The following is a 12,297-nucleotide window of genomic DNA, read 5'->3' on the forward strand; positions in this document are numbered from 1 at the left end:
AGGCTGAAAGAATTTTCAATGAATACCTGTGAACCCACCACTATCTAGGTGCTACCAATAATATTTACCCTATTTGCCTTTTATTATATATATTCTCAGCCATCAAAATTGGTAAGGCTTCCTGTAAAAAGATGGATTTCTGGCCAGGCACGGTGGTTCACACCTGTAATCCCACCCCTTTGAGAGGCTGAGGAGGGAGACTCGCTTGGGACCAGGAGTTCGAGGCCAGCCTGAGCAACATATTGAGACTTTGTCTCTACAAAAAAATCAAAATTAAAAAATCAGCCCAGCAAGGTGGTGCACACGTGTAGTCTCAGCAACTCAAGAGGCTGAGGCAAGAGTATCGCTTGAGCCTAGGAGGGCGAGGTTGCAGTGACCTGACGATTGTACCGTTGCACTCCAGCCTGGGTGACAGAGCAAAAGTTAAAAATAAAAAACCTGACTAGTGGTCGCTTAGAACAAACATTCTCGAGTTTTCCCCAGTCCCTGTATCCCTGACACTGAGGCCTTTGTGTCTTTGCTGCCTCTCCCTGAACCTGGCCCACTTCATCCACTGTTAACAGCTGAATGCCAGCTACAGGCAATGGGGCATGATTATCTTTCTTTTTGTTGTTGTTGGAGACGGTCTCCCTCTGCCACCCAGGCTGGAGTTCAGTGGGGGCAATCTCAGCTCACTGCAACCTCTGCCTTCCAGGTTCAAGTGATCCTCCCACCTAAGCCTCCCAATAGCTGGGGTTACAGGCACCTGCCACCATGCCTGGCTAATTTTTGTTATTTTTTGTAGACACAGGGTTTTATCATGTTGCCCAGGCTTGTTTCAAACTCCTGATTGCAAGTGATCCACCTGCCTTGGCTTCTCAAAGTGTTGGGATAACAGGCGTGAGCCACTGTGCCTGTTGATTGTAGTTCCTAAATTGAAGGGGCCTCAGGGTTAAAAAGTGGGGTAGAAGGAAGATGTGGGGTATGAACTGCCGTTGCTGGTGGATAACAGGCCCTCCATGGATCCAGAGTCAAATATCAAGCAGTTACTAAATAATTTTCTGCTTCAGGACTGAGCCTTTTTTTTTGTTTTAAGATGGAGTCTTGTTCTGTCACCTGGGCTGGAGTGCAATGGTGCGATCTTGGCTCACTGCAACCTCTGCCTCCCCGGTTCAGGTGATTCTCCTGTCTTGGCTTCCTGAGTAGCTGGGATTACAGGCATGCACGAGGATGCCCAGCTAATTTTTTTTGTATTTGTAGTCGAGACGAGGTTTCACCATGCAGGTCAGGCTGGTCTCAAACTCCTGACTTTGTGATCTGCCTGCCTCGGACGCCCACAGTGCTGGGATTACAGGCATGAGCTACCGTGCCTGGCCAAGACTGAGCCCTTGAACCTGCAGGAGACCCCTTCATTTACAACCATGTCAGATGCATGAGACTCAGAGCACACAGCACGGGGAAGAAACCTTGGTATAACGAGGACCCTGCCACCAGCAAATATTTGTCAGTCACCTAAGAGAAATGTGTTCAGCTGGGCCAGACTTCTTAACAACTGGCTTATTCATCACGGGTTGAATGAAAAAGCCTCTAAGGGACCAAACAGAGCATCTATTGATGCCCCCCATCAGCTGACAGCTTATTCGAATTAGCCCCAAACGACAGCACAACATTTCAGCGACAGGTTTTCATGTCCGCAGGTTCCAGGGAGATCTCCGAATTGCTAATGCGCAGGCTGCAGAGCACTCTCGCTGCATCCTCCCGGAGCCTGCGTTTGAATTTAGGCTAAAGACTTAAGATCCTGTTTTATTTGGAGATGTTCCCAAGTAAAGGGTGTGAGGCGATGAGAGCCACGCCTGGGAACGGGGCCTGATCTGTCTCTACTTGCTGGTTGCAGAAACTTCTCCACTTACAGCCAGGAAACGGGAGGGCGGGGTGCGGAAGTGGACCGCCCTCCCCGTCCCTCTGCGCTGTAAATTGTCTTTTTGTTCTTTCTTTGGAGTCTTCTTGCACTGTGGCCCTCGCCACGCCTCTCCGGCCTCGGCACCATTACATCACCCTTCTGGGTGCGTCTGGACTTTCCAGCAACAACTTTGTTTACTTGATTGAAGGTAGAGGAGTTGGCCTTTTTAAAAAAAACTAAAAACTTTCGAATTAGGCTCTGTGTTTTTCTTGGGGGAAGTGTTTTCTCTCATGTTTATAGAATCTAGGATGCATGTTTTGCAAGTGATTTCCTTGCCTCAGCCTCTCAGGTAGCTGGGACTACAGGCACATGCCACCATACCCAGCTGTTTTTTATGTTTTTGGTAGAGATGGATTTTCACCATGCTGGCCAGGCTGGTCTCAAACTCCTGACATCAAGTGGTCTGCCCACCTCGGCCTTCCAAGTAGCTGGGACTACAGCTGTGCACCACAGTTCCAGGCTAATTTTTGTATTTTGGTTTCACCATGTTGTCCAGGCTGGTGACTTTTTTAAGCTTTGGGGTCTCACTCTGGCGTGGGCTGGAGTACAGCGGCATGGTCTTGGCTCACTGCAACCTCTGCCTCCAGGGTTCAAGTGATTCTCCTGCCTCAGCTTCCCAAGTAGCTGGGATTTCAGGTGCCCGCCACCACGCCAGGCTAATTTTTTGTATATTTAGTAGAGATGGGGTTTTACCTGGTTGCCAGGCTGGTGATATCTTTTTTTTTTTTTTTTTTTTTAAGCATTGGGGTCTCACTCTCTGGCCTGGGCTGGAGTGCAGTGGCATGATCATAGCTCATTGCAGCCTCAATCTCCTGGCCTTAAGTGATCTTCTCCTGTCATCCTCCCAAGTAGCTAGGACTACAGGTGCATGCCGTCATGCCTGGCTGTTTTTTAAATTTTCTGTAGAGACAGTCTTGCTGTGTTGTCTAGGCTGGTCTGCCTCTGCCACCTGAAAAGTGCTGACATTGCAGGCATGAGGCATTGCACCTGGTTCTGGGTGTTTGATGAAGGAAAGTAATTTGGAAGCAGAACAGGAACAAAATTGAGAGAGCACGGGAGTGGCCAGGTGATTTGGAGTGAAATGGTTTAGGGGCTTTAGCATAATTGCTGAGGGACACCTGCTTAGGAGGCTGGGGTTTGATCCCGGGTCAGTCATTTGCTACCCAGTTGACTCTGGGCTAGTTAAGTAGCTGAACCTCAGTGTTCATATCTCTGAAGAGGGATTAAACAAGACCACATAGGTAGTGTACTTAGCCCGGATGCCGGCACAGAATAAGCATGTAATGGATGTTATTGCTGCAACTGGCAACAAGGAATCATTGAGAAGTCAGCTGGACTGTTTCTTTGGTAATTAACAAGGTCTCTTTTCTCCGCTTTTTCTTTCTGTCTCTCTCCCTCCCTTTCTCTTCTCTCCCTCTTCTCTCTTTCCCCCTCCCTTTTCTCCACCCTTTCCCCCTCCCTCCTTCTTTTCTTAGGTCTTTGTGTTCCTATTTTTTGTGTTTTGTTTTTTATTTTTGAGAAGGAGTCTTGTTCTTGTTGCCCAGGCTGGAGTGCAGTGGTGCAGTTTCTGCTTGCTGCAACCTCTACCTCCTTGGGTCAAGCGAGTCTTCTGCCTCAACCTCCTGAGTAGCTGGGATTGTAAGGCATGCGCCACAATGCCTGGCTAATTTTTTTGGGATTTTTTTTTTTTTTTTTTTGTATTTTTAGAGATGGCGTTTCAGCATGTTGTCTAGGCTGGTCTCGAACTCCTGACCTTAGGTGATCTGCCCGTCTTAGCCTCCCAGAGTGCTGGGATTACAGGTGTGAGCTACTGTGCTGGGCCTGTTTTTATGTTTTTAAATAACCCAGAGATTGGAATGTTCCTTCTGTCTTTCTCCATGCTACAACAGGGAGTCCTGGATCAACAATTCAGAATGGTTGGCTGTTATAAAACCAAGTACATGCTGCCCTCCCATTGTTGGGGCACAAACAGCGGAAGTCATTGTGATTCCCCTTTTTTTTTTTTTTTTTCTTTGTGGAGGCAGCAGGGTCTAACTTTGTTGCCCAGGCTGAAGTGCAGTGATGCAGTCACAGATCAGCGCAGCTCTGACCTCCCAGGCTCAAATGATCCTCCCACCTCAGCCTCACAAGTAGCTAGAACTACAGGCGAGAGCCACCATGCCCTGCTAATTTTTCTTTTTTTGTAGAGAATAGGTTTCACTCAGGGCCACGCTGGTGACTCTTTGTAATATGGTGATAATGTGTGAAGGAGACCCACGTTGCTCTTGTGGATGAGGCTTGGAGAAGTCACGTTGCTTTCTTGGGCTGTGGACACCTTGGGCAGAATGATTTATCTGGAGATTGTTGGGGACTGTAGGAACCAGGTTTGGGAGTGGGCAGGATTCAAGGTGCTTAGGGGGTAGGATGTGGGTGGCACTTAGGACGTAATTAAAACTGTTGGTCAGGCCAGGTGAAGTGGCTCACACCTGTAATTTCAACACTTTGGGAGGCCAAGGTGGGCAGATCACCTGCGATGGGGAGTTAAAGATCAGCCTGACCAACATGGAGAAACCCCATCTCTACTAAAAATACAAAACAGTAGCCGAGCGTGGGAGCACTTGGCTGTAATCCCAGCTACTCGGGAGGCTGAGGCAGGAGAATCTCTTGAACCATGGAGGTGGAGGTTGTGGTGAGCTGAGATCATGACATTGCACTCCAGCCTGGGCAACAAGAGGGAAACTCCGTCTCAAGGAAAAAAACAAAAAAAACAAAAAAAACAGTTGGTCAGTTGTGGCTGCTTTGAATGACACTTGTCTGTTCCCACCTTGTTAAGTGACTTGCCTAAGATTCAGCTCTTTGGAGAGAAGAAGGTTCTGTTGACTGAGCCTGCCTTGTCTCTGATTGTGGTGGGAGGGTGGGACGGAAATCCTGGAGCTTCCCCAGGGAGTATGGTGGGAGGAGGAGTTTCAGAAAGTGACAGGGTCAGGCTGGGCACAGTGGCTCACACCTGTAATCCCAGCACTTTGGGAGGCCAAGGTGTTCGGATCAGTTGAGGTCAGGAGTTTGAGACCACCCTGGCTAACACGGTGAAACCTCATCTCTACCAAAAATACAAACATTAGCCAGGCGTTGTGGCAGGTGCCTGTATTCCCAGCTACTCAGGAGGCTGAGGCAGGAGAATTGCTTGAACCTGGAAGGCAGAGGTTGCAGTGAGCCAAGATCTCAACACTGCAGTCCAGCCTGGGCAACAGAGTGAGACTTAGTCTTAAAAAAAAAAAAAAAAAAAAAAAAGACACAGGGTCTTGCTTTGTTTCTCAGGCTGGAGTGCAGTGGTACATTCATAGCTCACTGCAGCCTCTAACTCCTGGGCTCAAGCAGTCCTCTCACTTTAGCCTCCTGAGTAGCTCTGACTCCAGGCGCGCATTCATGTGCTGGCACACCTAGCCTTCACTGAAGTCATTCACTCAGTGTCTGTGTCTTCCTTCAGGAGAAGTTTGAAGTGCAGCACTCTGAAGGCTACCGGCAGATCTCAGCCTTGGAGGATGACCTCGCACAGACCAAAGCCATTAAAGACCAATTGCAGAAATACATCAGAGAGCTGGAGCAAGCAAATGATGACCTGGAAAGAGCCAAGCGGTATGGTGTGGGGCGGGACAGGGGAAGGCCGGGGTGGGAAACTGGCCTTTCTGCTGTTTGCCTCCAGCAACTGGGTACTGGGCCCTGTGCTGAATATCGGGAACTGAGTGGGGAGCAGAACAAAGCCGGGGCCCTTCTGGCTCTTAGCCCGATGGGAAAAATGGACAATAGTCAAAGAAGTGCAATTTCATTACAGCAGCAAGCCTGGCAGCCCAGGGTCCTGTGGGAGTTTGTAATAAGATATATTAATTTGGCTGTTGCCAGGGAGCATCAGGTAAGCCTTACCAGAGGAAATGTCATTTAGGCTCAGACCAGAGGAATGAGTAGCCATGATCCCAGGAGGAGTGTGAGATAAGAACACTCCAGACAGAACGGTGAGCCTGTACTAAGGCTGTAAGGCAGGGAGGAAGCTTGTTCAAAGAACATAAGTATGTATATGTAGGGGTGTGTGTGTATGTGTGTGTGTATGTGTATATGTGTGTGTGTATATATATATATATTTATATTTATATATAGATGTTAGTATTTTTTGAGATGGGGTCTTACTCTGTTGCCAGGCTGGAGTGTAGTGGTGTGATCTTGGCTAACTGCAGCTTCTGCCTCCTGGGTTCAAGTGATTCTCCTGCCTCAGCCGCCTGAGTAGCTGGAATTACAGGCACGTGCCACCATGCCTGCCTGATTTTTGTATCTTTAGTAGAGATGGGGTCTCACCATGTTGGCCAGGCTGCTCTGAAATTCCTGACCTCAGGTGATCTGCTCAGTTCAGCCTCCCAAAGTGCTGGGATTGCAGGCGTGAGCAAGTGTACACAGCCCAGTGTTGCCTAAGCTGATGTTCTGTGGGTTAGCGGAAGGATCACAACTAACATTTATAGAAGAATTACTCTGAGCCAAGCACTTTTTTTGGATAAAAACACGTTTTAAAAATTTATATATGAATTATGTACAGTGTAATGCACAGATTTTTTTTCTTTTTTCTTTTATTTCGTTTTTAGAGGCAGGGTCTTGCTCTGTTACCCAGGTTGGAATGCAGTGGTGCCATCATAGCTCATTGCAGCCTCAAACTCCTGGGTGCAAGTGATCCTCCTGCCTCGGCCTCCCAAAGTGCTGGGATTACTGCCATCAGCCACAGTACCCAGCTTCCTCAAAGATTGTTTTCTGCCCCATTCTTTATCTCCCATCCATCTGGGACACCAGTTAGACATATATATACACAGTTATACCTTTTTATGTTGTCAGATAGGTTTCTAAGTCTCTGGTTTTTGTAATTATTTTTCTTTTTTCTCAAATTGAATAATTTCTGTTTATCCAGTTTCAAGTTGATAGGCGCTTTCTTCTCTCTTCTCCAATCTGCTATTAAAGCAGATGAAAGAATGTTGAATTTTCAATATATTGTAGTTTTATTTTTAGATGTAGGATTCATATTTGGTTGTTCTTTTATAATTTCTGTGTTTTTTTTTTTCCTTTTTTGAGATGGAGTGCAGTGGCGTGATCTAAGCTCACTGCAACCTCCAACTCGCTGGTTCAAGCAATTCTGCTTCAGTCTCCTGAGTAGCTGGGATTACAGGCATGTGCCACCACGCCCAGCTAATTTTTGTATTTTTAGTAGAGATGGGGATTCACTATGTTGGCCAGGATGGTCTTTATCTCCTGACTTTGTGATCTGCCCACCTCTGCCTCCCAACGTGCAGGATTATAGGTGTGAGCCACTGTGCCCGGCCTGTAATTTCTGTTCTTTTGTTGAGATTTCTTTCTCGTCATCCTTGAGCATAGTTATAAGAGCTGCTTTAAGACCCTTTTATGCAATTTTGAACATCTGGGTGACTATAGGGTTGATTTTCAGTGATTGTCTTTTCTCTTGAGTTTGGGTCACATTTTCTTTACGCTCCAAAAGTTCAGGAACTTTGGGTTTGTGTTCTAGAAATTGTGAATGCTTTTTCTCAGAGACTGAGTTTTGTTTTGTTTTTTTTTTGAGAGGGCGTCTTGATCTGTCACTGAGGCTGAAGTGCAGTGATGTGATCTTGGCTCACTGCAACTTCCACCTCCCAGGTTCAAGCGATTCTCCTGCCTCAACCTCCAGAGTAGCTGGGACTACAGGTGTGTGCTACCACAGCTGGTTAATTTTTATATTTTTAGTGGAGATGGGATTTCGCCGTGTTAGCCAGTCTGGTCTTGAACTCCTGACCTGAGGTGATCTGCCTGCCTTAGTCTCCCTTGGGATTACAGGTGTGGGCCACCACACCTAGCCAGAGATGATGTATTCTTTTATGTTCTTGATGTAGGTGGTTTACTTGGTTAAGCTTACACCCCAAGTTCTGTCTCACTTTTGATAGACAGTAGCTGAACTCCCTGCTTCTGTTAGCTGTAACTGGGCTGCTTGTGTCTGCACTGTAGACGTGTGGTTCAGGGTAAGCCAGAGATGGGAGAAGATACTGTATTCAGAAAGTGGGGGTCCCTCGGTGCTGGATTTTTGTCATGGGAGCTGTAGGCAGAAATCTTGTAAAGATGCAGACTTCACCCAGTGTTACTCTGTTCTTCTAAGTATTGTTTTCCAGTTTCTGCCAGTGCCGTCAGATCACTGCTTTAAACATTTTACTCAGAATTTGTATGAGGTTTGCTCTGACACCGGTTCCCTCGTCATTACCGGAAGTGAAAACTCCTTCCTTGTCAATCTGTAGGAGTTCTTTGTATGTATATGTTTTTCGAGATGGAGTCTTCCTCTGTTGTCCAGGCGGGAGTGCAGTGGCACAATCTGAGCTGCCTCCCTGCTTCAAGTGATTCTCCTGCCTCAGCCTCCCAAGTAGCAGGATTACAGGTGCCCGCCACCATGCCTGGCTGGTTTTTGTATTTTTAGTGGAGATGTAGTTTTGCCATGTTGGACAGGGTGGTCTCGAACTCCTGACCTCAAGTGATCCCCCCCCCCCACTTTAGCTTCCCCAAGTGCTAGGATTACAGGCATGAGCCACTACATGCAGCCCTTTGTGTATTTTTGCTACTAATCTTTTCTCCTTCATTGAAAATAATTTTTTCCAGAGTAATCTTTTGTCTGTTGATTTTGTTTGTAGTATCATTTTTCCATACAAATATTTCCTTTTTTCTCTGTTGAAAAAAATTTTTTATACATATGTTTTTCATTTTTAGGTCATCAATTATGTCTTTTTTTACAATACTTTCTGGGTTTGCAGACTTCGCTAGGGAAGTCTCCTTGGTTCTTGATTGTGTATGTGTTTTCTTTTTTGCAATATTTTTAAATTGTTTAATTTTTTTTTAAAACTTATTCCTTAATCTGCCATTTATTTTTGTATCTAGTGTAAAATACGGGTTCAATTTTATTTTTTTTAATAGAAAAAAAACTGGATAGCCAGTTGTGCCAGCACTATTAAATATTACTTTTTTTTTTTTGAGTTGGAGTTTCACTCCTTTTGCCCAAGCTAGAGTGCAATGGCACGTTCTTGGCTCACTGCAATCTCCGCCTCATGGGTTTAAGCAATTCTCCTGCCTCAGCCTCCTGAGTAGCTGGGATTACAGGCATGCACCACCACACCCAGCTAATTTTTGTATTTTTTAGTAGAGACGGGGTTTCACCGTGTTGGTCAGGTTGGTCTTGAACTCCCAACCTCAGGTGATCCGCCTGCCTCGGCCTCCCAAGGTGCTGGGATTACAGGTGTGAGCTACCACTCCCAGCCTTGAACATTGCGGCTTTTTTTGAGACTCTGTTGTGCAGGCTTGAGTGCCATGGTGCAATTATAGCTCACTGCAGACTTGACCACCTGGGGCAAGTGATCCTCCCAACTTAGCCACTGAGTAGCTGGGACTACAGGCATGTGCTACCACACTTGGCTAATTTTTGTATTTTCTGTAGAGAAAAGGTTTTGCTGTGTTGCCCAGGCTGGTCTCAAAGTCCTGGGCTTAATCAGTCTGCCTGCCCCGGCCTCCCAAAGTGCTGGGATTACAGATATGAGGGATGATGCCCAGGCATACAGTCTTTTTCCACTCTCTTCACACCACTCATGTTAAACTCTTATATATTCTGGGATCTAATTCTGGATTCTCTATTTCCTTCCACTGTACAATTTGTGAATGACTATAGCAAAACCGTAATGACTTGATTACTCTGGCTTTACATACAGTCTCATAACATAGATTTCATATGTAAAGCCACATTTTGATTTCTGGCAAGCCACTGGCATGCTGTCATTTCCACCCCTATATTATTGATTAAAGCAAGCCACATGGCCAAGCTAAGTCAAAGGGTGGGAAGTTACTTTCTACCCACAATGAAGCCATGGCAAGGGTGTGGATGCAGGGAGGGGTGAAGAATCAGGGCCAATTACACAGTCTACACAAAGAGTTAGTACATTCACACGGTTCGGAAATAATATACAAAGGGGGAGGCGTTTCTTTAATAACTCAAGAAATACTTTAATAACTCAATAAAAAGATATTCTTCTTATCCCCCACTCCTTTTTCCCCAGATAGAAGAGCAGTCTACACACACTGTTGTTCTTGCTTTTTCACATAACAACAGAGTGTGAATATTCTTCCTTAACAGGACAGAACATTCTTTGTTCTTTTTTTTTCCCCCAATACATAGTATTCTGTTGTATGCTTGGTACTGAATAACACCATAATTATCTAGACCGCTGTGGATGCATATCTGTTAAATTTCTGTTCTTTTGTAGTGATAAGCATTGCAGTAATGAACAGCCTTGCTTGGTTGGGTATCTGTAGGCTGAATTCTCAGAAGTGAAATTGCTAGGTCAGAGGATATATGCATATGTCATTTTGATAGATGTCGCTCAGTTATTTATATGGTTGTGCCAGTTTACATTCCCAAAAGCCATGTATGTGAGTCCCTGTTTACCAAATAGCTTCACTAGTAGAGTGGTTTTTAAACTTTGGGCTTAACTTTCATTGAAAAGGTGAGAAGTAAGTACATTTCTGAGTTGCGTTGTCAGATGCTTAAGAGCTATTTGACTTTCTTCTTTGTAAACTCTGTTGATCTTGGCCTATTTTTTGTTTGTTTGTTTTGTTTTTGAGATGGAGTCTTGCTCTGTTGCCTAGGCTAGAGTGCAGTGGCTTGATCTTAGCTCACTGCAACCTCCTCCTCCTGGGTTCAAGGAATTCTCCCATCTCAGCCTCCCGAGTAGCTGGGGTTATAGGTGTGTGCCGCCATTCCCAGCTAATTTTTGTATGTCTCCTGACCTCAGATGATCTGCCTTCTTCAGCCTCCCAAAGTGCTGGAATTAGAAGCATGAGCCACCTTGCCCAGCTGATCTTGGCCTATTTTCATTGTTGTTTTTTTGAGATGGAGTTTCTTTCTTGTTGCCTAGGCTGGAGTGTAATGGCACAATCTCAGTTTACTGTAACTTCTGCCTCCTGGGTTCAAGTGATTCTCCTGCCTCAGCTTCATGAGTAGCTGAGATTATAGGCATGCACTGCCATGCCCAGCTAATTTTGTATTTTTAGTAGAGACACGGTGTCTCCATGTTGGTCAGGCTGATCTCAAACTCCTGACCAGGTGCTTCACCCACCTGGGCCTCCCCAAGTGCTGGGATTACAGCGTGAGCCACCCTGCCTGGCCCTTGGCCTATTTTTACGTTGATTTGTTCATTTTTTCATTATTTCTAGGAGATATTTATATATTTGTGTGTGACATGAATTGATGGTATTTGGAGGTTGTCATTTGTTTTTGAGCTTTGTCTGTTGTATATTTCATTGTACAGAAGTTACTTGATTTGTTTTGGGTCAGTCTTGCCCTGTTGCCCATGCTGGAGTACAGGGGTATGATCTTGGCTCACTGCAACCTCCGCCTCCCAGGTTCAAGCAATTCTGCTACCTCAGTCTCCCGAGTAGCTGGGATTATAGGTGCTCACCCCCATGGCTGGCTAATTTTTATATTTTTAGCAGAGATGGGATTTTACCATGATGGTCAGGCTGGTATTGATTTCTTTGTAGTCAGATTTCTTAGTCATAGTTAGAAGGGCCTTCTGCACCTCAAGGTCTATAAAGCAATTAGCCTGTGTTTACTTCTAGTATTTTTATGTTTTGTTTTTCTTCCTTTTCTCTTTATTTTTGTACGAAACATGCATTGTTTTCGTTAATGTCATTTGACCAAATGCTGAATAGTTTAGTGTTAAAAATCGGTAGGGTAGAAGCCCAGTTCACCATTATAGAATAAATAAAGTTCTAGATCACCAAAGTTTTGTATATTTATGTTTTGAGGCCAAGTCTCTCTCATTGTTGCCCCTGTTAGAGTGCAGTGACACAGTCACCTCGGCCTCCCCAGTGGCTGGGGCTACAGGCACGCACCACCATGCCTGGCCAATTTTTGTATTCTTTGTAGAGATGGGGTTTCTCCATGTTGCCCAGGCTGCAAAGTTTTATTTTAAAAAAGAGGTTAAAAATGTTACAATTCAGTGAAAGTTTAATAGTTATATTTGTAACGTTTGGCAGTCTTCTGCAGTCTTCTGCAAGAACAATAGTTTCTTGGTACCACCAGCTGTTTTGATTGCTCTCATGGTCCTTATACTGTACATCCTTAAAACTAAATGATTCACTTTTAACTGAGGAGAGGCCTTTGTACAATAATAACCTTGAAAAGTGCAGGACTTTTTGTAACTAAAAATTAAATACATTCCCTAAAGGTTATTTTGTTTCATATATGAGTACTAAGATTCCAAAAAGTCTTACAAAAATTCAAATAGATTTAATCTAGTTTTACTCTTCCATAGATTAAAAAAATT

At 45.0% G+C, this 12,297-nt stretch overlaps 1 protein-coding gene across 11 annotated transcripts in view; it reads left to right on the forward strand.

Annotated features, from left to right (window-relative positions):
* The window catches only part of NDE1 (nudE neurodevelopment protein 1), a 76,044-nt gene that overhangs the window by 28,577 nt on the left and 35,170 nt on the right, over positions 1-12,297 (forward strand). For 10 of the 11 annotated variants that reach the window (XM_074381603.1, XM_074381605.1, XM_074381604.1 and 7 more), the window contains one exon: positions 5,406-5,554. In XM_074381603.1, the coding sequence (XP_074237704.1) occupies positions 5,406-5,554 (149 nt within the window). The remainder of the gene's footprint in view (positions 1-5,405; positions 5,555-12,297) is intronic. The other variant, XM_039478281.2, reaches the window with a different exon arrangement.

Source organism: Saimiri boliviensis, chromosome 12 (genome assembly GCF_048565385.1).
Source record: "Saimiri boliviensis isolate mSaiBol1 chromosome 12, mSaiBol1.pri, whole genome shotgun sequence".
Classification (NCBI taxonomy): Eukaryota; Metazoa; Chordata; class Mammalia; order Primates; family Cebidae; genus Saimiri; species Saimiri boliviensis.